The 27,387-nt window shown below is 46.6% G+C and overlaps 1 protein-coding gene across 1 annotated transcript in view; it reads left to right on the forward strand.

The window, feature by feature from the left end:
• DNAH5 (dynein axonemal heavy chain 5) overlaps nt 1-27,387 on the forward strand; it is a 4,110,061-nt gene that overhangs the window by 4,019,370 nt on the left and 63,304 nt on the right. The window contains exon 77 of the mRNA XM_069219645.1: nt 23,086-23,238. Within this exon, the coding sequence (XP_069075746.1) occupies nt 23,086-23,238 (153 nt within the window). The remainder of the gene's footprint in view (nt 1-23,085; nt 23,239-27,387) is intronic.

Genomic DNA, 27,387 nt, shown 5'->3' on the forward strand with positions numbered 1-27,387 from the left:
TCAGTGGACCTAACTTGGTCCCTGTAGCCGGCCTGCACTTCATGGCAGTGGGTCTGAACTTGTGGCTTTGTCCTGCTCCATTTCAACCAGATCTCCACAGTTGGCACTTTGTGCTTTCTTACAATTGCATATCTCCGGTTCTACTGATTGGATTTTTGTTGTTTTGGTCTTTCATTTATGAAAGAAAGCTCTATTTTTCTAACTTGGTGTGATATCCTTTTTGAGTAGGGTATTCACTTTATCACGGTTTTATGTGTTGTAAAAACACTTTGCATACGCCTGACTGCTCTGTGCCAAGCTACCAGAGGGTTGAGCACAGGTTCATTTAGGGCTGGCTTATGCCACACCGTGACAAGGATTGTGGTTGCTGCTTGACCAAGACTCACACCTCAGTCAACCAACAACCCACTTTCCTACAGTGGTCCAAATGTAATACATTTTCCTGCTTGGGGAACCTATAGTACATGTTCTTGTATATTATAAAAAAGTACTATGGTCAACCTAGAACAACAACATTGTTTGCCCCCCCAAAAAAGTGTGTTTACTATGAATGTGGCTGAATCCAAATGCCACTCAAGAAGGTAGGAACTGAATTCATATACAATAATGTTTACTGAGTCGAGAATATTGGCTTAGTTTCAAAGTAAAATGGAGGACCTGAATTGCTAGTGAAACCCCACCTTGTCACTTTAAAAAAAATAATCTGTGAGCACCTTAGGAGAAGATATCTTAAGCATTGATCGTCATCAAGAAATCTATAACCCATAACCTTAGGGTCACCCTTCGAGCCTCCTCTAAGTCCTTGGGACATTCAGGTAAGAGGCACAGAAAGCACAAGAAGTTGAAGTGTGATTCGACTTCTTCTCGTCTATTGGCCTACGCGATGAAGAAACATCGGCATTCAAGGCATGGTTCTTCGGAGCCTACGCCAGGGCTGACTGTGCCTCCCCAGCTTTCTGGGTGCTGGAGTGACCCCTGCTCAAATTAAAGAATTTTGAGGCAATGCGCCTAATTTTTGAGTGAGCTGAATCCTCCAGAGCGCCTTCGGGCCCTGCGGTGTCAGAGGGGGCCCCATCTGGTTGTGCACCAGCAGCTTGGACCCCAGCTCTGATTGCCCGCCATGGATCTGAACTGGTGCATATCATGCTACTGCAACCTTCCCTGGCGCTGTCCTTGCAACGCCGGTGCCCACCGAAGTCCACCTGAGCCGTGTAACCTAACTCTGATTCCAGCGCCGACATGATTCCTGTGTCCTAGGTTGGTGCCTCAGTTTGATTCAGAACACCTAGTCTTCAGGGAAGAATAGGAGGGGTCATTGGACCCTTTAGAATACCAGTCTGAAGAACAGGATATGGATTGGTGTGAGGGACTGGGTGATGCCAGCAGACTGGACACGTCTCTAATACCAGTATGCTTTCTCCCTCTCACGTGGCTACGGTGGAGGGAGCTACCTACGCTATGGTAGTGAAGAGGGAGGTTGAGGACCTGGATCTTGAATTGCCCTCAGTGGCAGTCAAGACTAATATCTTGACAGAGGTACTGCAACCCAGGAGCATCCTCTTCTCAACCCCTGCTCCCTTTCAACAAAACCCTCACCTACATCCTTGCGGGAACCTGGTCCAAACCCATCAAAGGGGCTCCTGTAAATAGGGCATTTTCCCACCTCCTCGCCCCTTGGGACCCAAGTTTCCTCACCCAACACCCTACCCTGGAGAGCTAGGTGGTCTAAGCTTATACTTCCCTTGGAGCGTTCCCTAACACACCCCCGGATAGGGAATCCAAGAGGCTGGATAGCTTGGGTAAGAAATTGTTTTCTTCTGCCAGCCTTGCATTGTAGTCAATGAATACTGCATGCTTACTGGGCCACTTATCTGATAGAGACTTCTAGGTGCAGATTCCTTACCTTTGAATTTCTCCAGCCGTCAGACTGGATCCGTAGATTTTTCTTCGAGCAGTATCTCTGCGCGCCGTCAGTCGACTCCGCGTGCGTAGGTGACGTCATGTTTGCCGTGATGACGTTGCGGTCTTATATGGGCGCCACCCCGCCGTGTTGACGTCAGCTCTTTTCTTTCCGCACCAGCCTACGTGCAGATCCGGAGAGAGCTTCCTCAGTAATTTTTTTACTATGTTGGCACTTTTGTCGAAGTTTTTGATGAGTTCGCTGATCCATCGAGGGATGTCCCGCAAGTCCGGATTCAAGCCCTGCGACTCCTCTCACCAAACTGTGTCGGTGACAGATCAGCACCTCGTGTGTCTTTGGTTCCTAGAGCGCGATCACGACCCGAAGTCATGCTCAGAGTGTTGGGCCATGAACCCAAAAGCTTTGAGGGATCGGCCCCTAAAGCTCATGGCGGCCCGACACTAGAATCTGCGGCGCTCACGGTCTTGTTCGAGAGGAAGGTTTTGAGACCGGCGACGGAGTCACCACCACTCCTCGTCCTCCAAGTCATCGGGACATTCGGGTTACAAAAAGAATAAGTCGAAGAAGGACAGGCATTCTTCGACTTCACACCGTCGATCTGATAGTATGACGCGGGAAGAGCCTCGCTGCTCTAGGCCTGAGTCAACGGAGCCTTCATCTGGGTTGGCTCTGCGCTTCCCCAACTTTCCAGGAGCCGGAGCCACCCCTGCCCAACTTAAAGAATTTTAAGAGGGCATGCGGCTCATATTTGGGCAGTCCGACCCACCTAAGACGCCTTTGTGCACAGGTGAGTCAGTTGGGGTTCCCTCGGTTTCGAAATCGTTGGCTTCGGCCACGGCTCCTGAGGGCCCCTCCGGATCCAATCGCGGATCCGTCCTGACGCTGGTCGTGCCACAGCGACCATCTCTGTCATCGGGTTGACGCTCCCGACGACGGTTGTGCCCACAATCGACATCGATCCCATCCTCATACCCGTCAACCCGGAGCCGGAACGACGTTGCTCAACGCTGATGCTCTATGGGCTCTCCTGGGTCCAGGGTTGATCCAGACTCTTATTCTTGTGGGTATGGATACAGGGAGAGTATGGAGGGGACACCGGACTTTTAGAATACCAGCTTGACCCCCAAATGGACTGGGTGCAGGATTTGGGTGATGCCAGTGGTCTAGACACCTCCCCCGACACTGGTATGCTCTCTCCTCCTAGCGTGGCTACGGAGAAGGGTGCTTCTTATTCCATGGTGGTGAGAAGGGCGGCTGAGGTCCTGGACCTCGAGCTACCTTCTGTGTAGGTTAGGCCTAATATCCTAACCGACGTACTTTAGCCAGGGTCTTCCTCTTCTGACCCCCTTCTTCCCTTTAATGAAGTACTGACAGACGTCCTTTTCGGTACTTGGTCCAGACCCAGCACAGGGGCTCCTGTGAATAGGACGATTGCCCCCCGCCATCGGCCTGCGCCGTCGGACCCGGAATTCCTCACCCAACACCCCACGCCTGAGAGCCTTGTCATCCAGGCTTCTTCTTCATCTGGCTCATTCCCTGCCGCACCCCCGGATAGGGTATCAAAAAGACTGGATAATTTTGGGAAGAAGTTGTTTTCTTCCAATAGTCTAGCGCTGCGGTCCGTGAACATTGCATGCCTTTTGGGCCGCTATTCCCAGACTCTCTGGGATATGGTCGCGCAAGTGCTGCCTGCAGTTCCGGAGGAGGCCCGTACTGTCCTTTCCCAAGACGTAACAGATCAGAGGGATCCAGCGAAGTTCATGATTCGTTGTGGACTGGATATGACCGACTCTGGGGAGATCGGTTGCATTGAGGCGCCACGCATGGCTGAGAACATCTGGCTTTACAGGGAATGTCCAGCAATCCTTGATGGACATGCCGTTTGATGGCACACGTCTCTTCGGAGACAAGGCGGACTCAGCGCTCGAGAGCTTTAAGGATTCCCGAGCCACGGCCAGGTCCCTTGGCCTCGCACCCGTATTCCCATGGGAGCAGCATCAGGAGAATCTCTCTGACAAGGTCCAGATTTCGGAAGGAACTGCGAGAGACCTGCAGGGGTGGTTAACAAATCAGGATTGGGCCAAGGGCATATCCCTCTCTCTTCCCCAACCAGATCTTACGGTCATGAGAGATGCGTCACTCCTAAGATGTGGTGGCCACATGGGAGAGGCAGAGATCAGAGGCATCTGTTCTCTGGCAGTAACCAGGCTCCATATCAATCATTTGGAGCTCCAAGCTATTCGACTAGCATTGAGAGCATTTCTTCCCTCCCTCAAGGGAAAAGCAGTGCAGGTGTTCACAGACGACAACAGTGCCATGTGGTATTGCAACAAAGCGGAGTGCGGTCATGGACCCTTTGTCGAGAGGCCATTCGCCTCCGGACTTGGCTGGAACATCAGGGCATTTCCCTGGTGGTTCAACACCTGGCAGGCTCCTTGAATGCCAGAGCAGGCAAACTCAGCCAACGATGCATGATCAATCACGAATGGCGTCTCTATCCGGAGGTGGCGCAAGGTCTCTTCCTGCGGTGGGGAGAACCTTGGTAAGACTCGTTTCCCTTCCTAGAGAACGTGCAATGTCAGCTGTTTTGCGCGTTGGAGTTTACAAGGCAGCACTCGCTCGGTGACGCTTTGTGTTGCGAGTGGAATTCAGGCCTCCTGTACGCCTTTCCACCTATACCACTTTTGCCCAGAGTTCTGAAGAAGATCAGGCAAGACTGGGCCCAAGTAATACTGGTGGCTCCGGACTGGGCACGAAGAATCTGTTATGCCGAGCTCTTCAACATGGCCATAGTTCCTTCAGTCAGACTGCTCCTTCAGAAGGATCTTCTCTTCAGCAGCAGCGGAGGGTCATCCACCCGAACCTGTCAACTCTGCAGCTTCATGTGTGGAGATTGAGTGGTGACAGCTGACGTCTTTTGACCTGTCTCCCAAAGTCTGTGACGTTATCTTGGCACCCAGGCGTTCCTCAACCAAAACTGTATATGCTTGTCATTGGAAGAAATTTGTGGCATGTTGCATCAACAAATCTGTCTATCCTCTATCTGCTCCACTTTCTCAAGTTCTTTTCTTTATTCTTTCCCTTGCCTGGCAGGGTTCCACCTTGGGCACTCTTAAAGGATATTTCTCTGCTTTCTTGAGGTTACCAGATCAGCCTTCCTTATTTAAATCTCCCATAGTTGGGAGGTTTCTTAAAGGCCTCACACATCTCCTTCCTCCTATCCCATTCATCATGCTACAATGGGATCTCAATTTGGTCTTAACTTACCTTATGTGTACCCTGTTTGAACCCCTTCACAACTGTCCTTTATGGCTCTTAACTATAAAGACTATCTTTTTAGTTGCCATCACTTCTGCCCGCAGAGTTAGTGAACTCCAGGCTCTGTCATCTAAGCCACCTTTTCTGGCCATACATCCTGACAAAGTGGTGCTTCGAAGGAGGGCTTCTTTTCTACCTAAGGTAATGACACCCTTCCATGTCAGACAGTCCATCACCTTGCCTACCTTTTATGCACCCCCACATCCCTCTCATGAATAGGAGAGACTCCACTGTCTGGACCCAAAAAGAGCATTGGTGTTCTATCTTGATCGTACCAAAGACTTCCCGTTGGACGATCAACTCTTTGAGGGATATGTGGTTGCAAAGAAGGCGAAGGCGGTGCAGAAGACCATTTCATGATGGCTACACTTATGCATCAAAATGTGCTACGCTCTGGCTAAAAAGCAACCTCCAGAAGGTTTGCAAGCTCACTCTACCAGAGCTGCTTCTGCTACCACAGAGCTAGCACGGGGCATTCCAGTCCTGGATATCTGTAAGGCAGCAACATGGGCATCTCTCCACACTTTTACCAAACACTACTGCCTAGACAATCAGGTCCAAAGGGATGGCTACTTTGGCCGATCGGTCCTGCATGACTTTTTGGTGTGATCCTGTTTTGCAGCCCTCCACCGGGGATGCTATTGCTCGGGTATCTATTCAAAGGGAAGGAATCTGCAACTAGAAGTCTCTATCAGATGTATAAGTTACTTACCTTCAGTAACTAAATATCTGGTAGAGACATATTCTAGTTGCAGATTCCTTACCGACCCGACCATCCTCACCGCAGTGCAAACTGATTTCTAGGGACAGGAACTTTTTCTTTAAGGGCCCTAATTCTGGTGCACCACTCTTAGTGTTCTTCATGGCTCCGCGCTACTGGTGTGGAAAGTTGTGAAAAGAAACTGATATCAGCGCGCCAGAGTGGCGCTTATATATGACCGCAACATCCTCACGGTGAACACGACACCAATGACACGCAGAGTCGACTGACACCCCCTGACTGCGCGCACAGATACTGCTCGAAGAAAAATCTCCGGGTCCAGCCTAATACCTGGGGAAATTCAAAGGTAAGGAATCTGCAACTAGAATTTGTCTCTACCAGATTAATTTTTAATTACCGAAGGTAAGTAACTTGTACTTCCCACACACTGTGGGACACGGTTGCATTAGTGCTGCCACAGGTCCCAGAGGGGCTACTCCCTCCCCTTTGATCCTCTCCTCTCTCAATGCCTCCATCTCACGACCGACTGATGGAGAATCATTTATCTTTGCTCCACGAGGAAGTCATGGCTCTTATAGCCAAGGGGGCAATAGACAGGGTGCCAGTGCCAGAACTAGGCTGTGGTTGCTATTCCTGCTACTTTCTGGTCCTCAAAAAGGACAAAGGCCTTTGTATTATTGTAGGAAAATGCCAATGTTGGTATGGTTACCCCTAACCTTTTGCCTTTTGTTGATGCTAGTTATGATTGAAAGTATGCTGGGATCCTGCTAACCAGGCCCCAGCACCAGTGTTCTTTCCCTAAAACTGTACCTTTGTCTCCACAATTGGCACAGTCCTGGCGCACAGATAAGTCCCTTGTAAATGGTACCCCTGGTACCAAGGGCTCTGTGGCCAAGGAAGATCTCTAAGGGCTGCAGCCTGTATTATGCCACCCTGGGGACCCCTCACTCAGCACATGCACACTGCCTCACAACTTGTGTGTGCTGGTGAGGAAAAAAAAACGAAGTCGACATGGCACTACCCTCAGTGTGCCATTCCTACAACCCACTGCCTGTGGCATAGGTAAGTCACCCCTGTAGCAGGCCTTAAAGCCCTAAGGCAGAGTGCACTATACCACAGGTGAGGGCATAGCTGCATGAACACTATGCCCCTACAGTGTCTAAGCCAATTCTTAGACATTGTAAGTGCAGGGTACCCATAAAGAGTATATGGTCTAGGAGTTTGTCAAACACGAGCTCCAAAGTTCCATTATGGCTACACTGAATACTGGGAAGTTTGATATCAAACCTCTCAGCACAATAAATCCACACTGATACCAGTGTGGGATTTATTGAGAAATGCACCCAGAGGGCATCTTAGAGATGCCCCCTGCATACCAGCCCAACTACTAGTGCTAAGCTGACCAGTTTCTGCCAGCCTGCCACATCCAGATGTGTTTCTGGCCACATTGGGTGAGTGCCTTTGTGCACTCTGTGACCAGGAACAAAGCCTGTACTGGGTGGAGGTGCTTCACACCTCCCCTTGCAGGATCTGTATAACAAGTGGAGGTGCCCGCAACAACCCTCCTCCCTCCCCCCTCTTCCCCCCCACTTTTTGGCGGCAAGTTTGGAGGAGATAATGAGAAAAACAAGGAGGAGTCACCCACCAGCCAGGACAGCCCCTAAGGTGTCCTGAGCTGAGGTCGTACCTGCCTTTGGAAATCCTCCATCTTGCTTTGGAGGATTCCCCCCAATAGGATTAGGGATGTGCACCCCTCCCCAAAGGGAGTTTGTTATTTATGTTGTAGAGTAAATTATTGCTCACCTAAATTGTTATGAATGTTCGTTTTTTTTTCTCTAGCTCTAGAACGGTTTTAGAGACTTTTAATGGTCTCAGTTCGCAGACCCTCCTCCTGGGAGTGTATGACTTTAATATCTGATTCTGAAGTAAGGAATCTGCGGATGGATTTCTCTATCAGATGAACAAGTTGCTTACCTTTGGTAATGCATTATGTCTTAGAGACAAAATCTAGCTGCAGATTCCTTAACGACCCTCCCATCCTACCCGCTCCGCGAACTGAGTCATCTTTTGTCTCACAGATTTCATTATGGAACTTTATATCCTGAATTCAGAATTCATAGACTGTTTGACTCAAGGGTGTCTTATTTTAGCACACTGTTTTGACAGGCGGTTTCTATATGTAGCTCCACGTTTTGAGTGTGGAAAAATAGTCACAGAAGAAATTGACGTCGTAGATGAGGTTACATGGACTACATTGACGTCAGATACGGTGGATGATGTTGGTACGGTTTTGTGCGATTCCCTTTTGCTGGGAGGAAAAGCTTCCGGGTCCAGCCTTGCGCCTAGCGAGGATTCAAAAGTAAGGAATCTGCAGCTAGATCCTATCTCTACCAAATAATGTGTTAATGAAGATAAGTAACTTGTTCAACAAGTCCGGAGGCTACTGGCCTGGATTTTGCTTCAAGAAGCATCAGTGACCCAATTGTTCGTTTGAGGGCCCAGGATGGTGCACTGATGAATACACGAGAGGCAGTCGTGGACACGCTCAAACACCACCTGAAGGGGGTATATTGAAAAGACCTGTGAATCATTCAGGCAGAGATACAGATCTTCCTGGGGGCAACTCACTCTTCCAACTGTGGAGCAGGGGGCACGCCTAGAAGTGGAATCTGACTTTACACTAGAGAAGTTGAGGGCAGCCATCAAGCTACTTCTCACCACAAGGCTACAGGAGGGGATGGGTTCCCAACGGAGTTCTGTCAGACTTCACTGCTCTCATTGCAGGGCTCCTGGAAGTATTTCTTGAGACTCTTGTCAAGGGAAAACTGCCCCAAACCATGGGGGAGGGAGAGAGAGGCTTGAAATCTAAGACCGGGGGAGGAATGTGACGGACCCTGCTGCCTACCAGACACTCTCGATGTTAAATACTGATGTAAAGATCCTCTGTAAAATAATAGCCCTCCATCTGTGCCCCTTGGTGGGTGATCCGATCCATGAAGACCAGTGCAGGTTTATCCTGGGCCGCAATATGGATATGACCCTGAGACGGCTTACACATATATTGCATGAGGTAGAGGGACAGTGTGAGGAGATAGTCCTGGACACTGCGGATATTAAAAAGTCATTTGATTGAGAATACTTTATGCAAGTGTTAAAGAGTTTTGGCTTTGGTCTGAAATTTCGTGATTGGATGCGATTACTGTACAAAAGCACAAATGCATGGATTAGTTTGGGCCCACTCCGATCTGAGGGCCGAGATTTAGGAAGGGGCACACGGCAGGGTTGCCTGCTGTCACCCTTAGCACTGGATCACCTGGTGATCAAAATGCATGTCTCAGTGGGGTATACCTATGGGGGAGACAAACCACCTGGTGTTTCTATATGTGGATGACCCACTTTTACCTTAGGTGCCCGCAGAAATCACTGGGTGGGTAGCTGAGTATCTTTTGGAGTGGTGTCCATTCTGAGATTAAATTGGAGGAAGTTGTTGTTGTTCCCTCTCTTGGCACTGGTTGTGACTCCGGTGAAACATCTCCTTTATCTGGGCCTTTGGTGGGAGCTGGATAGATTCTGTTATCTGAGGATTACGGTTGCTAATCGAGAAAGGATCAGATGCAATATAACATGAGTATAGTTTTGGACTCTCTGAAATCATCTCTTGTCTTTTGGAACATCCTGCCACTCTCACTCATGAGCGGGATTGCAATTTCAAAGATGGTGCTACTCCCAAGCTGTCACTATACTATACAACATTTCCTTTGTCCTCTCCCTGCCTGGGCACTTAAAAAGCTGGATACCCTGCTCACTTCTGTGATATGGGCGAATGCGCGCAGTAGAGTAGCCAAGACTACACCAATGCGGAGCTACAAGAGTGGCGAGCTAGAAGCACCGCAATTAGAATTGTATTACTTTGCTGCAGTGTTGCAGCATGTGGTGCAATGGTTAGCAGAGTGTGACAGTTGGGAGAAACGCTTACTGAGAGGGTGTGTGTGTGGGGAGGACCTTACGATGTTGTAAATGGAGGGCGCCAGACCCTATGTGGTCAGGCAAATGGCCTGAGTATGGCAACAAATGGTACATGTGGTGCTTCCTAAGGCCTCCTTCCACAGGGAATTACCAGTGTGGATACTTGCCCAGCTTCGCCACTTGGAGGGTAATATTGCATATCAGGTGTAAAGGGAAGGTGGTTGTGGTACTTGGGATGACCCATATGAGATTTTTATATCCTTTGAGGGTGCCCAGATGGAGTTCAGTGTGGGACCTGGGAATTCTTTGCATTATGCTGGACTGGCTTAATTTGCCAGGGAGACTTGGAGGACCTTCTCTGCGGCTCCTTCTGTATTTGGCACCCTAGGGGTGATCTTGACTGGTGGGATGGGGAGACACTTGGTGTCTCTATTGTACTAATTAATGGGGGCGGATGTGGTTCATGGACACTGTGGGCACAGGAAGCCTGGGATGCAGGCCTGGGATGCCCAGTGACAGATGAAGACTGGGCCAGGATTTGCACGTTGACCTTTAAAGTCTCTGGCAATGAGCAGTTTCACCTGGTCCACTTCAGTTTTCTTCGTCGCACATATATAACTCAATTGACACTGAGATGCTTATATCCTGACCGAGCCTTGTCCCGCCCTTGTTGTAACATTGCTGGGGCAGATATTCTGCATTTGGACGGGGCTGCCTATTAGTGCATTATTTGTGGATCGGGTAGTGGATAGTATTACACACACCACAGCACTACAGGGAACCCACACGCCTCAGTTGTGCCTGTTGAGGAATTTGATGAGGCACAAGGGAAGAAGGATGTCCTACAAATACCTGCAGCTGGCCGTGGTATAGGCTGGACAACATGTGGCTATTACATGGATGGGGCAGAGGGTGCCCTTGCTGGCTCACTGGGAAAGGGATGTTACTGAAGGGTCTCTGGCAGAAGAGATCAATATAAAGAATAGTAGAACTGATGAGAAGCCACAGGATGATATAGAAGTTTGGGTGGGATTGTGCGATCGTTTCCTTGCTCCTGAATGTTTACCAAGTGATGTAGATGGAGACACATATGGTTAATATTCTGTTTGTTTGCCCCTGAGTTAGAAAATGTTTTGCCTCGCTTGTTAACTGTATCTCCATAGAATTCTACTATCATATGTTGTTTTGAAACAGCTGAATATGATATTTGACTGTATTGTGCTATGATTTTTGTGATGTGTTAGGATTTGCACGAAAGGATACCATGCAGTTATCTGTTCGCTGACTAACTTGTGCACCTAAGTTTCTGTGTATGTTGTTTATTTGATATTGATGTGCTTCATAAAAAAAGTTAAAAATGAAATATGTTGATGTTGTCTTTGAGGAGCGATATCGAGTGATAGCTCTCAAAATGCAGTTGGTCTTTCTGTGGCTAAAGTGGCTAAAGAAGTACAATCAGAGCTCTCTTAGAGAGAGGGGCAAACATTTCCCGAGTGTCCAGCCTCTTTAAAAGCTTCATGCAGGGTATCTGTTAGCTCATCTTTGGTCCATTAGTAGAACTCTCTCAGATATCTGTCCTCACCTGGAGCTTTATTGTAAGAAAGGTTTGAAATTGTCTGAGCTATTTCATCCTTTGATTTTTCTCCTCCCAGTACCAGTCTCTCATCTCTGTTGAGACATGGTGGTGTTAGCTGGTCATCCCTATTTCTTTTGGTTTCGTGACCAAGCGTTTTGTACTGTCTCTTAAAGGGCGATGTCCATATGTTTAGAGGATGAGTATGATAATACTTTCTTTCTTTTAATATAATGTGTTAAGACATTGACATTCAGATATAGAATGTTAAGTGGTTTAGCCGCCATCTCGTGTTGTAGGAAGATTGCTAGTATATGTAAAATCAGTGTTTATGGTTGTGTGAGCAGGAGCAGTGTAGGAAAGTAGACCCTTTCTAGCTTGGTTACCCCCACTTTTGGCCTGTTTGTCAGTATTTTTGACTGTGTCATCTGGGATCCTGCTAACTAGGACCCCAGTAGTTATTCATTCTCCTCTAAATGTAGTTGTTGGTAACTGTTATCACTGTATTTCATCCAACAATTGGCACACTGGTGCCCCAGTATAAGTCCAGGGGATCCCAATGGGCTGCAGCATATATTTTGCCACCCATAGGGAGCCCAAGCAAAGGGTTCTGCAGTACTGCCATTGCAGCTTGCGTGAAAAAGTGCAAGGACCCCTTCACTGCCACTTTTCACTGCACCAGATCACTTATCAGTCGCCCCTATGGCAGGCCTTCCAGTCCAGAGGGCAGGGTGCAAAGTACCTGTGTGTGAGGGCACACCTGCACTAGCAGAGGTGCCCTCACAAACTCCAGGCCCATTTTTCCAGACTTTGTGAGTGCCGGGACACGATTTTACGCGTGTACTGGACATAAGTCAATACCTATGTCCAGAAACATAATGGTAATTCCGAACACAGGCATGTTTGGTATCAAACATGTTGGAATCATACCCCAATGCTTTTGTCAGCACTGGTTGTATGATTCCATGCACTCTGGGGCTCCTTAGAGGGCCCTAAGTATTGCCATTACAGCCTCAGGCAGCCCAAGCTTCTGCCGCCTCTCAGACAGGTTTCTGCCCTCCTGTTGCTTGAGAATCTCAAGCCCAGGAAGGCAGAACAAAAGATTTCCTTTGAGAGAGGGGTGTTACACCCTCTCCCTTTGCAAATACGTGTTACAGGCTTGGGAGGGGTAGCCTCCCCAAGCCTCTGGTAATGCTTTGAAGGGCACATTTGGTGCCCTCCTTGCATAAACCAGTCTGCACTGGTTCATGGACCCCCAGTCCCTGCTTTGGTGCGAAACTGGACAAAGGAAAGGGGAGTGACCACTCCCCTGTCCATCACCATCCCAGGGGTGGTGCTCAGATCTCCTCTACAGGATCCCTGGGTTTTGCCATCTTGGATTCATGGATGGCAGGAAACTCTGGGAGCATCTGAGTGGGCAGTGCCAGCAGGTGACGTCAGAGCCCCCTTCTGATAGGTGGTCACCCAGCTAGGTGACCAATTCCCCTTTCAGGGCTATTTATGGTCTCTCTCTTGGGTGGTTCCTGAGATTCAGATTACAAGACTCCAGCAGGAATCGTCTGCAACCTCCATTTCAACTTCTGACCGAAGAAACTGCATCTGGACTCTTCAGGACCCTACACGCAGCAACGAAGATGCAAGGCGCCTCTCGCAACATTGTATCTTCGGCTCCTTCCAGCAACTGCAACATTTCCCCGGTTGTGCATCCTCTGAGGACAGCACATCTTCAGCCTTCTTCAAAAGGAAGAAGGAATCTCTCCCCTGCTTCTGCAGGCACAACTGCTACGATGACCTGCTGCATGGATCCCCTCTCCTGCTGAGTTGTGTGGATCCTGCATCACGGGTGGTGGACTGATGTGACCCGACGTCCCTCTCTTCCAGCTGTCCAATTTGGGTGGAGGTAAGCCCTTGCCTGCCCACACAGAACAGTACCCCCCCTGCACTGCGTCCTTTGCAGCTGCCAAGGCTTGTTGGCATCCTTTCCACAAGATCTTCAGGCATCCTGAAGCTCCAGCACTACTTCCTGCGACGCACAGCTCCCTGAGTGGTTCTCTGGCGGCATGGGAGCCTTTCTCGTAGTGCTGCATGGGCCTCTTCTGTGGCTTTCCTGTCCCCGTCCTGTGGGCGCTGCCTGGGCTTCTGTGGGCTCTTTGTGTTGCTGAGGGCCCCCTCTGACTCCCCATCCTGGGTAGAGCCCACCAGGTCCCCAGCAGCTCCACTTTCTGCTAACCACAAGTTTTGTGTGTGCCAAGGCTTGTAGGTGTAACCCCAAGACGCAAACCAGACTGCAATCCTCCTTCCGGCGTGAGACATCACCTGCATCCTCCAGGAACCTGAATTCTTCTCGGGTGCAGTGCTGACTCTTCTTCTTCAATGGTCGTTCAGTTCTTGCACCTTCATCCTGGTGGGTAGGGGCTCCTGCCCTCCCTAGACTCTGCTGTGCTTCTTGGACTTGGTCCCCTTTTTCCACAGGTCCTCTTGTCCAGGAATCCACTGTTGGTGTCTTGCAGTCTCTTCAGAATTTTGCATTATTCTTCCTTACTTCTCTGTGTGTGTTTTTGGAAACTTACTGTGATTTACTCCTGCGTTCCTTGTTGCTGGGGTGGGTTGTGGTACTTACCTTTGGGCTTTCCTAGTACTCCCAGCTCCCCTCTACACACTACACTTACCTAGGTGGGGAACTGACTTTTGCTTTCCATTTTTTTGTATATGGGTTGTGCTCCCCCTTTGCCCATTTCTCTCTATTGTGATTTTCACTAATTGCACTGTTTTCTAACTGTTTTTATGCCTATTTCTGCATACTAGTGTATATAATGTGTGTATTACTTAGCTCCTAAGGGAGTATAGCCTCTATGGTATTTTTGGGATTTCTGTCACCAAAATAAAGTACCTTTATTTTTGTAACTAAGTGCTTTCCTTCATGTGTGTAAGTACTATGTGTGACTACAGTGGTATTGCATGAAATTTGCATGTCTCCCAGATACGCCTTGGCTGCTCATCCACAGCTACCTCTAGAGAGCCTGGCTTCTAGACACTAACTACACTACACTAATAGGGGATACTTGGACCCGGTGTAAGGTGTAAGTACTATAAGTACTCACCGCACACCAGGCCAGCCTCCTACGAGCAGTAGTCCTCTAAGTGTGTGGACTGTTAAGGAGCGGAGTGGGGGAGTAGGGGACAGAGAAGGAGTTTAATTTCCCTTAGGTTTGGTGGTGAGTATTTGGGAGAATAAAAAGTATGTATTCACAAGCTTAATATAGCTTGATCAAAGTGTAGCTACAATAGTGTGGGGAAGTATCTTATCTTTTAACTTTCAATAGCAGGCCTTATCTCTTGATTTGTCTCCAGAGCCCTCTAGGGGTGAAGGTGCTGTAGCCCATGTGACTAAAAGCTGTGGCGCAGGAGGACGTTGGGGAAAATGAGGAGTGTATGTAGCAACCACTCCTGCCAGGGCTATGCAGACAAAGTAGCATCTGATTACCCTGTAATATCCCTGAAAATAATTGATCAATATTGTGCTTCCATAAATAATAAAAACAGAAGGGGTGGAGAGGCAATGGAAGAATGTAGGGGATCAGTATGGGATAAGTGTAGCCCACCATTCAGATAGTACTCATCTGATAATCCAGTTCAGTGTCCGGCAGTAGATTGCAAGGATTTGTCATCTTCGAATGATGATGTGGGTTTCAGTGGGGACCTGGAGTTGTCTCTGTTGTTCTTGTGTGAGCTTCTCTCAAGTGTTCTGATCACTTTCTGTCATTCAGACTGCTTCATGAGGGTTCAAACATTAGAACTACTAGAGCACTGCGGGCCTTGATTTGGGCATTGTGATAGTTTCTCATCTTGTTGATAGCTGTGCAATTTCTATGTGTTAGTCTTCCAGTCCAGGAAGAAATTGAACTAGGTTATCAGACACCATAGTCTCTAGATTTGCAATCAAGTGTCACCCATATCATTATTTAATGTTCCATTGCCGAAGTTGAGTTCTCTGGGATAGGAATGCATTCCTCTTGGCATTGGTGTCAGTTGAAAAATTGGTAGTAATCTGGATTTTATGGCCATCTAGATCATACGATCTGTGTTTGCATGCTGCCTTTCTTGTTCATGGCAAAGTAGACAAGCTATAAGACAGTGAGGTCTTCCTTTTTCTATGTTAGATGACATCCTGTTTCAGACACGGTGCGCTTTCAGTAATATCAACAGTTACGAGGTCAGAATGGTAGAGCGAGGTAAGAGTTCAACCATGAATCTTTTGATGGTGTTTTTCTATAGTTTCTGTAGGACCCATTGAGTCTAATATTTTTGCATTATGCTCAGTCTTCAAGTCAGTTATTTTCTGTTGCAGACACCATATGTCAGATCCCAACTCTTATGAAAGGTCTTCACTTCCACTGCTAGATCCACCAATTTAGTTTGGAACTGAGCTTGTTCCACACTGCTGTGATTCTATTTAATATAACCTCCAGGGAGGCTTCCTGTGATGCGATTACATTTGTGGCTTTGATGCCCCACACCACTTCTGTAAACAGTATTTGACCAGAGGCCTTACCTGAGGCCATTGTGGTAGAAAGTAGAAGTTTGAAGTAAAGCCAGTTAGTTTTGCACAGTGTGGTGATTGATGCTTCAGGGAAAGTTATGGGCAGGGGATGAAGTTTTATTTAACACACATGGCTTTCCATATATGCCTGGCAAAGGGCTGTCTTTGTGTTCTAATTCTCCCTGGGAATAAAGTACAACTTATCAGATCACTTCACAGTGCTAGCAGATCCCAAGATAAATCACTCCATCTACTACATTATGGGAGTCATATGAGAGGAGAGAAAGAATCTGTAACCTCTGGGCAGAGGCGACCCGACTTGCTAGATTCACGCAGCATTAGTTCATCTTTGTAGTGAGTAGAACAAGGGTTAGGGGGAGTTATGAATCACGTTGTCCCCTTTGTCTACAAACATAAATGTACACAGTGTCACTTGATATGATTGCATCTCAGTGCAATGAAAAAAGACGCAGGAGGATAGAGGGCCCAGTTCATAGTGTGTGAGTTGACATTGATGGATTTCACTCTCTGTCTTCTGGGCTATAGTGTGTCATGCTTGTTGCAGTAGGGACCACTGTGAGGGTCCGCCTGGGTGCATAGTGGCTTTCAGAGAACTAGTGCACCTTACAGGAAGACTGATGGAAGCAGAGTTATCTATTACTTCTCGTTTGGTGGCTTCACAGTTTTGCAGGTTGGATTCGCAGGGTTGAAATCAATCAATCAATCAATCAGAGAATTTATAAAGCGCACTATGTACCCGTCAGGAAATGGGTAGGAGATTCTGGAATGCCTACCCTTTATTGGTTGGCAAGCAGTCTGCTGGTGTGCAGAGGTTGCCCAAGTTGTACTGTTGGCTACGACCTGTCTTTCTGCTCCGCCATCCAAAAAAGGGTGGTGGTTGGACACCATTCTCACATAGATTTCCCCACCTTACAATTGATTTCCTGCAGTCCAAGAGCACTCTTAGTTGGCAAAAGGGGCAACCCCGTCATCTCCATGATGAAAAAGAAGAATTGTGCCTGGTATCAGCAATTTGAGCAATGCACTCCCCTTTGACTTTCTGGATCTCTATTTGAAAGCAGCCATCTTGCTTTGTGGCCTGACTTTGCACCTTTATTGTGCTCTTTAAGCTAATGGAGCACCTCACACTCTTTCCGATACCATATATCAGGATGGGAAGGCTATCTAAAATGCTCCCAAGCCACCGCCAATTTGGCATGAGGTCATGTCGTGGAAACCTTCAAGACTTTCTAATCTTCCTCACACACCCAGTGAATCTCAACAACTGATCCTCTGTAAAGACTCCATTCTGCTCAGCGAACATATAATAATCTCTCCTGATGATGAAAGAAATAGAGCAGAATCTGCAAGCTTCTGCATCGCCTTGGCTAAACTCTCACAAATCTATAAGTCTAAAATAAATACAGACAGACAGTAAATAAACAAAAGTGCCACTGCAGCTTTCAAAGGCCTAGAAATAGAAACTGAAAAGGGACACAAGAAAAAGCAGGAAGTACCTTCGGGGGCAGTTCAGTTTATAGAAGAATGGCTGTCATCATCCATGGAAATGGAAAACAATTTGGAAGTTGTGCTGTTTGAAAGGGTGAAGGATAAATCCTCCAGGAGTAAGGAATGGGATGAGAAAGCACGTAGGCTGGGAGGCGAAGCCGGACTGCTTGGGGGCCCGCAATAAACCCATACCGGGGGGGCAGGACCCACAAACAGGAAGGCACAGAAGCCTGTGAAAGCCCAGGGGGGCCAATTGGTCAGCATCATTTGACAGGACCAATTGGCGGGGGTCCCCCGGGATGCCAGCAGTTTAAGAGGGCAGGGGGCCCCCCAGAAGAGGTCCGTAGCCTTCGCCATTATGTGGAACTTGGTGGTGAATCGAGGCAAGGAGTGGGTTATCAAACAAGTGCTGAAAGCTCTCCAACTGCACAATACCAAGGAGCAAACAGGAGCAGGCAGAAAGAAGGCCAGTAGATCCCAATGGCAAGGTTCCCGAAGCAGGAGGCATGCAGCCGGAATAGTGGCCCCCACAGAGAGACCTACCAAGAAGCAGCAGGTGCGGGCGCCAGGCAAGAGGAGACCCGCATCACCATCATCCATTGAGGAGAGGGCTTCTGACTCCAAAAATGACAGCGACCACGGGCGGCGCCTGTAGCCAGTACAGCAGCAGCCAGGATGCCCACAGCAGAACAGACTGGGGACAAGTCAGCTAACGATGGTGAGCCACATGAGGACAGTGTAGTTGGGGCAGACTATTGATGGCATAGCACCAAGTACTTCAGGGGTGATGTCAGGAGGATTGCTAAATATGGCATGCAGGTCGAAGTACTCAATGCAGCAGCGCAAGCGGTATTAGGGCAACAGGCTAACCCAGAGCAATGAGCATTGGGGCAACCAGGGCCACACCAGGGGCAGGGCTTATCTCCATTCACTTGCACGGCATGATGGCTATGGCTGGGGTCAGGGAGCCCGTTAACACCGTCAGCCCCTCCATATTTTTTACACTGTATGGGTCCGTGGCAAGGTCAGGGCAGCAGGGCAGGTAGTACGACCACACCAGCCGCAGGCAACTAGGCCTTCACCAGGCAACCCACCAGTGATATGCAGGGAGACAGGCTTGGCCAGCCTCTTCCCGCTAACTGTGAAAGAGAAGATGTGGCATAAGGAGTACATAGACATATATACATTATTATAAGTTGAGTGAAAGATTGAGAATTGGTTACGGGCCTTTAGGTTGGTACATGAAGGGGATCACCGAGGACTTGACAGTATTGGAACTCTTTCCAATCATAGTAGCATTTTTCTTATGGGAGGTGCGTCTAGCCAACAAAAAAATTACTCTATGGGTAGACTATCACAGAGTGGTTCAGGCTTTAAATTTAGGGTCAGCGCATTGCTCAATAGTGTTCTGCCTGCTAAGGCACTTGGTGGGCTGCCAGTTCAGGTCTAATATTGCGGTCAGGGGCAGGCATATTCCTAGCATTGAAATTGCAGTGGCTGATGTGTTGTCTTGTTTTCAGTGACAGAGATTCATGGAGCTGGCACTGCATGCGGATCTCAATGGGAGGGCCGTACTGCGGGAACGCTGGAAGCTGGTAGAGCCAATCTGAGCTTGCTGGTGGACAATGCCCTAGCCCCTAAGACGGCAACAAAATATTGTAAGTACTGGGAGACGTTTCAGGCCATTACCAGCAACCAATGGTCGGGTGAAGTGTCTAGTAGGGATGTGTAGGATTTTATATGGTGGGCATTCTCCACAAAGAAAACAAACTCGTGGGCAGAAACCTACATTAGTGCAGATGTGAAGTTAGCAGGTGACCCGCCAATATTTTCTATTGTAGAGAAGCCATGAAGGGATGAGGGTGACTCCAACCAAAATGATGGGACAGGAGACACCCCATATGTTTCAGCACCTTGCAAAAAATATTTAAACAACTCCCTAACACCTGCACAGGCAGACATGAGCTACTTTCTTTAGGACAGCCTTCTCCCTTGCTTTCTTTGGAGAATACAAGGTCAGCAAATTGGTGACTCCTGCCAAAGGCAACCCAGGAGCGACATGCTTGAGAACAAGGAACTTGGTCATGGAAGACAGCTCCATGACTATATGCTAACGCAGATCAGAAACAGACCATGAGGGCAGAGGCAAAAACACATTGCACTGCTTGGTAGACAGCAAATGCTGCCCCATCTGCTGCAAGCGTGACTTCCTAAACAGTGGAGGCCAGGCCTACCAGCTGCATTTCCAGCATGAGGGTGGATCATACCTCAGCCGCATTCAATTCAACCCAATTCTCAGAATGCCCATTAGCGCAGCAGGATTCTCACCGAAAGAATTTGCACCTTCTGCATAGGTGCTGCAACAACGGCGGCGGTCAGCAGCCTGGATGTAGAGCGCATCAAACAGATAGGACGGTGGCCATCAGGGTCCTTTTGGGGCTACATCCGGCCCAATTTAAAATAAGTTATTTTCTCATGACAAGTCCCTCCGGTCTAGTACGCAGGAAGTGGATACTTAGCCATTCCTTCGTTGCCAGAACACAGCAGTGGGTGTCGGCTCGGAAAGATTATGAAGGATTGTAGCTTTTCAACACTAAGGTCTCCTGGATGGGCAAGCAGGGGATGCAATGGTAACATCTGCTGCCTACTGTAAAACACACTATGAAGCGAAAAGTGAAGTCAGACGCAATACTTGTGCACCTGGGGGAGAACGACTCAGCCGACCTTGGGCATAGGGACTTAATTGGGGCCATAATAACCAGACTGACAGCATATGGTCTGGGATCATATCACGATTCAAATGAAGTGTGGCGTTGGATAACACAGCAATGGATCGTTCGAAGAAGAAATTGAACATAACCGTGTCAGAGGTGTGCAAGGCCAATGGGTAGGGTTTTGTGAGGCATGGACTCTTTAACCTCAAAATTCAGGGATTTTTCGAGCTGCACGGGTACACTTTTTTATTTTTTTTTTAAATAAAATTTATTGGTTTTATGGGATAATAAATGAACATAACATTGCGGATATCTCAACATGAGCAGTATTACATCCTGCAGGACTCATTGTTCTTCTTACATAACATTTTGCACTGGGGTACAATGAAAGAGAAACAGCGTAGTAGGCTTTTCATCTACCAGGGATGAGTGTGAGAGAAAGACAAATTGCATTTCACAGAAGTTACAAAACACAGCTGTATCTTAAAAGAACAATTACCTAGTTCCCTCCCAAAATATATCTTGGAAGGATTGAAGGAAGAACAACCCATGACATCTTTCAATTTTCTCAGAAAACCATGCCAAACATATAAACTCCTCCCCCCTGGCACCCTTGGTCTGCTTGCACGTTCATTGTCGCATTAGATGTGAAAAGGAGGCTTGTTGGACATTATATCTACCCACATAACTTGCTGCCTCAAGAGACTCAGGCCATTCATGGTTCTCCCCGGCCCTCTTGATATTCAAGCAGTTGATGAAGCGTCACCCTCCCCAGAGGAGAGGAGGTCACCACATCTTGTAGGTCAGAAAGCATAACCGACCAGGCTCATAAGTCCTTCTCCAATCATTCATCTCTTCTAGCATTACGCATTCGCACTTGTTCTGCACTTGCCCATTCCAGTACATCTTTCAACCATGTTTTATGGCTTAGGGATGTTGGCCTTAGCCACGCAATGGCTATGCATCTCTTGGCAAGTATTGGCCCAGGAGAAGAAACTTCCTGCTTAAATGTTTCTTTGCAGGCAGAGGGAGCAACCCCAACACCACAGATTGGATATCTAGTTGTACATCACATCCTGAGGCCCTGTTAAGACTCTGCAGCACATCACGGCAAAATGTGTACAGGGCCAGGCAAGACCATATCATGTGTAGGAAGTCAACTGTCTGTGCATCACAACGGGGACAACCGGGCAGTCAGCTGTCATATATCGTATGGAGTGACTGTGGGGTGAGGTAGGTCTGATGGATAAAGTTATACTGGAGAAGTTTGAAATGAGCATTGAGACTGGCCTTTCACAATCCCTCATGGATCTTTTCTCAATCCTTGAACGACAGTGGTTCCCCCATCATCCCTTTCCATGTGGCATGCACTGGGGGAACCTCATGAGGTGCGCTCGATACAGGTGTGTGACCAGTCGCCTGCCCCCGGCTATATTTAACAGAGTTGACAAGACAGCCAATCTACTGGGGTCGTCAGGGAAGGATGGCTACACCTCGTGAGCCATGCTCGATAGCTTCATGTTCTGTAAGTATTAAACCCCACCCACAGAAAAAGTCTTTATGGCCTTGTCTCCGTCAAGGTACATTTATCAGGCATGGTCATGGGCCTGGAGTGGAGGGGGGCATAGACGTCATTTAGGGGTCACCAAGGGTCGCTGCTGCAACCCCCTGCTTGCCTTTTGCGACCATGGCCTCAGAGGTGACAAAATCAGTGCCAGGACCACAGGGGCAGCTCAGCTGGTGTTCCACTCTCCTTCTTTTCCGGCAATTTATTTTATTACACAAATAATATTACTTTATTCACTATTAGTGAAATAAAAATAGAAGTACAATTAGCTGAAATATAGCCTTCCCAAGTAGCTGAGGTAAGTAAACATTGCTTTTAAATGCATGTTGTGAGTGTGTTTGTGAAGGACATTTTGTGTATGTGTGAATGTATGTGTAAGCATGTGTGTGCCTAAGTGAAAGGGAAGGTCAAAGGGCGTGTGATGTCACATTCCGCTACCCCTGGCATTTGGTGAATTAACGTCCTGGGGGGGTTCTCGAACTGCTAGGCTTCAACTAGCAGAACACGGGAGGAGCAAGTGGAGGAGCTGCCTCTGGTCAAAGAACCATAGGCAGCGAGGTGGAGACAGCACAGAGGGGACAGTAGAAAGAGTGCCAGAGCCAAAGGAGGAGCCGCTCAAGTGTGTGCCCATAGGATGTCTTGCATCAGGGCACGGGGAGCAGGCTAACGGTCAGCAGAGTGGACATGGCTCTTGCAGCCTAGGCAGGCATAAGGGCCGTCTACAACACTTGGCACCAAGGTGTAACCTAGAGGTCGCAGGATGGGCTAGAACCTTGCCGGAAGGTGGCATTCACTCAGGGACTATCAGGAGGTGCTGTTTGGAACTGAAGTGACTGAACTGGAATTACAAACAATTTGATTATAATGGTGTTTATGCTTGTTATGATCTTGAACTTCATTGCTTAATCATGTTGTGTGAATAAACTGCAGCCATTTTGCACCATCAAAGACTCGGGGTGAAATATCGTTTTTTATTGTGTACCTGGTGAACTGACCACATGACTTTGTGCTGTAAGTTAATAAAAATTTAATTCGATAAAAAGCAAGGTTATTTTAAGTGAGTTGTTGGAATGCGTGGCTATGATGCAATTAAAATGTATAAAAACCCTTTTGCTGGCAAACAGATATTTACCAACAGTAGCCCTTTTGTCATTCTTGTGTACTGTTTACCATTAACCTGAAAGATCTCGCATCTGTAAGAAAACGTGCAATATTAAAATCTCCATTTTATGAAGTTGCTTTCCTTTTCTCTCAAGGCTTCTTGGGCTTCAAGTACCCTGGGTTTCTGGTTTACAGAACTTTTGGAAAGAAATCACCAGTTTTCCGTCTGGATATTTGAGGGTCGACCAAACTGCTTTTGGATGACAGGGTTCTTTAACCCACAAGGATTTTTAACTGCAATGAGACAGGTACGTTAAACTTATCACTTATCTTGTTGATTATTTTTGCGTTTTGTTAATGCTAAAGTTTTTTTAAAAATACGTAGATGTGCTACGTACCTTTGTAGTTCCAGACATGTTCTTTTGTTTCAAAGCCACATTATCTAAGGACAGTACTCATTGCACTAATTTTGTTTGCATAAGAAGTAAGGAATTACATCCTCCTAACAAATGTTTAATAATTGTAATCGTAAATACATTATTTATTGACGATTAATAAAAAACCATCACAATGTACACCTGCGTGAATAAAAAATGGCCATCAGTTCATTAAAATTGGCAGAATCAGTGGGACCATTTAGCTCTAAGTCCAGTGCTAAAATTTGTCTGCGTTTGAAAGAGTCACAGCAAAGGACAGGTGTAATCCTAAAGGCAATGTAGTGCGGAGGGCCTTACTTCACAAGGATTTGAGATTTGCCGTGAGAGCAGCCCTTTTACTTGCAGCAGAAACTTTGCCGCCCTTCATGAAAGCGGAACGCTGTGCCCATTTAAAAGCGCCATCACTGCAGGTTGACACGACCTGATCTGACTTGAAGGGTTACTGGTGGTTTTACATGTTATTTAATCTGTGATGGTATGACCAGTTCTTTGTCCTGATTAAGTTTACTTACCGTTTTTATGTGGGGGTATGGAAAACGTTTGCTGCTTCGTAGTATAGCATTAACATTCCTTTAACTAGTGATTTTATGGGATTACGTTTTTTTTCACGAATAAAGCAGAACACATCTTTGACCTGCCAGCTTTTGTCAGTGGATTAATTTTATCGAGTTTGCGATGCCAGTCTGTGAATGTCCAGTGGCAGGCCTTTCCACTGTTTGGTGCGAAGGCCCAATAACATTGGACCAAAGTTGAAGTTCTACTTAGTTCACATATTTTTATCGAAATTATTTTTATTCAGGCTCAACACAAGAGCATTGTCTGTATGAATACCAACATAGCGACCAAACGTTTATATTTGTAGCATCAGTCATTTGATACAGAGATGATAATGTGGGGATGGAGCAACGTATGGGTTATCAGTATTTCTTAAGAAAATGACGTACATTAGAGAGGAATACATTTTATATCTTCACATTTTACTTGCCAGAGCAAATTAAAAACAGCCAGTCAGAAGTGGTATACGTAGATCAGGTTATGCCAAATATCATCTTAATCTTTCCTATGACCTAGAGCTTTACTAAATGGTGAAGAAATAAAATATATGACACATGAATAAGGGAGTGGCTTTCCACCAAATTACCCTTGGTGGGAGGAAAATGGGCCTCTTGATGCGTAGAATGTGTTTCACAGCTAAGTCATTCAGTTCAGGACAGGACAGTAGCTAAATTCGCAGTAAGTGTTCAATAATATCCGTCATTAGCAAGAAAATGATGAGACACATTAGAGCATAACTATCTCCACTGGTCAAGTGTCAATGTATTCTGAGATCTTGTACCCGAGGGAGCTCTGATGAACGGGAGGGCAAAGGTTTCGGTGCGGAGGTGTACTGAACGGCAGGTATCAAATTTGCATTCCCCCAGTCCTGTCTGTACATCAAACTGGATTACTACATGTGTACATATTAGACAGTGGGTGTTGTAGTGGAAGCAGTAGAGAATGTAAGAGAACTGTGTCAAGAAAATCAAAAGAAAAAGTAAAATATATATATAGTAATGACCCAAAATTTCAAGGTTCCTACTATGAAGGACTTAAATATATTTTTCAGATTTCCCACAAAAATGTCGGGGTAAAGAATAGGAAAATCAGTCAAAGCAATGCTAGGTTTATTTCCCAGTAACTGTTATTACAAGAGAAAACAGACTGGTACAATAGTAGAACAATAGTTCTACAAAACAGTCAAATAGAGCATCAGCCGCAATACTGTGACGAAGTAGTTTGAATTAGAAGATCCCCAACTCCTCACCCTTCCTGGAGAGGCCAGTATATACCTTCAGATTTTTTAGATTTGCCATTTAGTGTATATATTAGTTTTTCGTGGGAGGCTACTATCATCATTTCAGACAATCAATCCCCATATGATGGGGGTGAAGGATTTTTCCAGTGTCTAAGAATGCATATCTTGGCCACATTGTCTCTAATCAATGACTCATAAGGTTTGTCTTCTGCGATATGTCAACCATCTTGTCTAGAAAGACAAAGAAGATGGATGGAGCAATAGCAGTGTTGTTGGATGTGTTTATGTTTTCCGAGATTCAGTGTCCGTACGTGGTCAGTATGCAAAAGGGCCATAACGTGATTGGATATTACTCCAAAATCTGATGTGAGGACTCAAGCTTGCATTGTATAAGTTTTCTGGTGAGAACTGCCAACCATGTAATAATTTAAGAAAATGGAATTTCAAGCAGCCTTCCCATACATCACCTTCATTTAACAAGAGGAGTTTGGTCAACTTAGATGGTCTGCAGTCTTTCTTGCCCATTTCAGCCTTAATAGGATGTCTGTGGGTTTGAGAGACCCTAAATTATAAGCCCATAGTCCTTTGAAAAGACCACATATTTTCAGGTATGAAGTAATTGGAAAATCTTTCAGAACCATATTTCTAGGGACCAGGCACCTACTTAGACACTGATTTTGTTGAATATATTCCATTAATGGACCTTCGACAGGCCAAACCAAACCCCTTTGTAAAGAATCAAACCCTGCGATCTTGCCATCTTGTCAAAACTGTCCTAGTCATCCTATTTCTCATGATTTCCTATCTCGACAAGAAAACGGATAGCTTCAAATCCAGTCCATGATGAGACATTGATGTGTAATAGGACATTCATTTTCTTATCCATCATGTAGCACTGGGTTGTGTTCTCTATCAAAGGTCCACTTTCAGTGTACAAAATTTCAGTTCCAGGCAGCTCGGTATCCAAGAGCCTGTTCTCAATTAGAACCCAGGGGCCGCAGTACAAAAAGTGCCCCAGAGGCGCAGCAGGTGTTTGTGCCCACTTTGCTTGTCTCCGGGGCACTTTGATGATATAGAAGGGGCCGAAAATGCTTGTGCCTCCCCCCTCCATAACACAGATATCACTGGCATACAAGTAGCACCATCTGAAGAGGGTGAATCTCTTTACCCCTGCACTCTGCAGCAAAGACAAATAAGCTGTTAGGAGGCGCACTGAAAATGCTCCACACCATGGTGGTGCACTGTCACTTTGTTCCCTGATGGCTGCCCTCTAGAGGGTAGAAAGAGTGTCCTGTGAATTCTCCAGGCATCCCCTTGCAGGGGAGAGCAGATACTCACTGCACCTGCCTGCAAGGGGATCTCTAATCCTTCCAGAAAGTGAAGGTGGGGTGCTGCCTGTATAATTAAACATCGAGCGACTTGGAAGCAGCCGCCATTGTTTATCATTTGAATGCGCTGCCCAATGGCCGCATGAGTAAGCAGCTGCCTGGGGAGCAGTGCATTCACTGTAATAGGGTGTACTTTCCCTGTTTGCTCATGGCACACCTATTTAAAGGTGCATAACAGCGCAAACATGAAAAATGCACCCTATGTGTAATAGGACTCCAGGTTGACAATTTCTCAGATTGATAGGAAAAACTGACAATTTGCAAAAGGTTGTAAAATTGAATTTATTTAATTTATAATTGCTTTCTGGGGGAAAACTTCCTTTCCACAGAAGGACAGTAAAGATTGCAGAGGTTAATACGAATTCTAATTTTTTTTAAAGCGAGCCTCACAGTGAGTTCTCATATGACCAATTTGGCTCTCCCCTGCGATTGTGGCATTATACAATTTGGACATTCACAGTCTTGTTTTTAAATCATCTGAAACAAAGATTTTATAAGGTTGTGTATATACTCTGTATCAGATGACCAAAAATGTCCATGGCATGCATGCCAAAAGCATAATTATCTCTCGGTACCGTAGTATCCTAGTCATGCAGTGGTCATTGAATCAATAACCAACATCAATAATCAAGATAAACACTTTATGAAACCACACATAAAGACCATACTAATAAAAAATAACCACTACTCAGGAAAAGCGTTAACAAGTTGTATTCGCTATTGCTTACAATTCTAAGTCATCTGTTAGTTCAAACTTTATTCAAATCAACTTTTTCTTTATTAATTCATTAGTTAAGACATTGGCCCTCATTACAACCCTGGTGGTAAATCCCGCTT

This window comes from Pleurodeles waltl, chromosome 2_2 (genome assembly GCF_031143425.1).
Source record: "Pleurodeles waltl isolate 20211129_DDA chromosome 2_2, aPleWal1.hap1.20221129, whole genome shotgun sequence".
NCBI classification, from domain to species: domain Eukaryota; kingdom Metazoa; phylum Chordata; class Amphibia; order Caudata; family Salamandridae; genus Pleurodeles; species Pleurodeles waltl.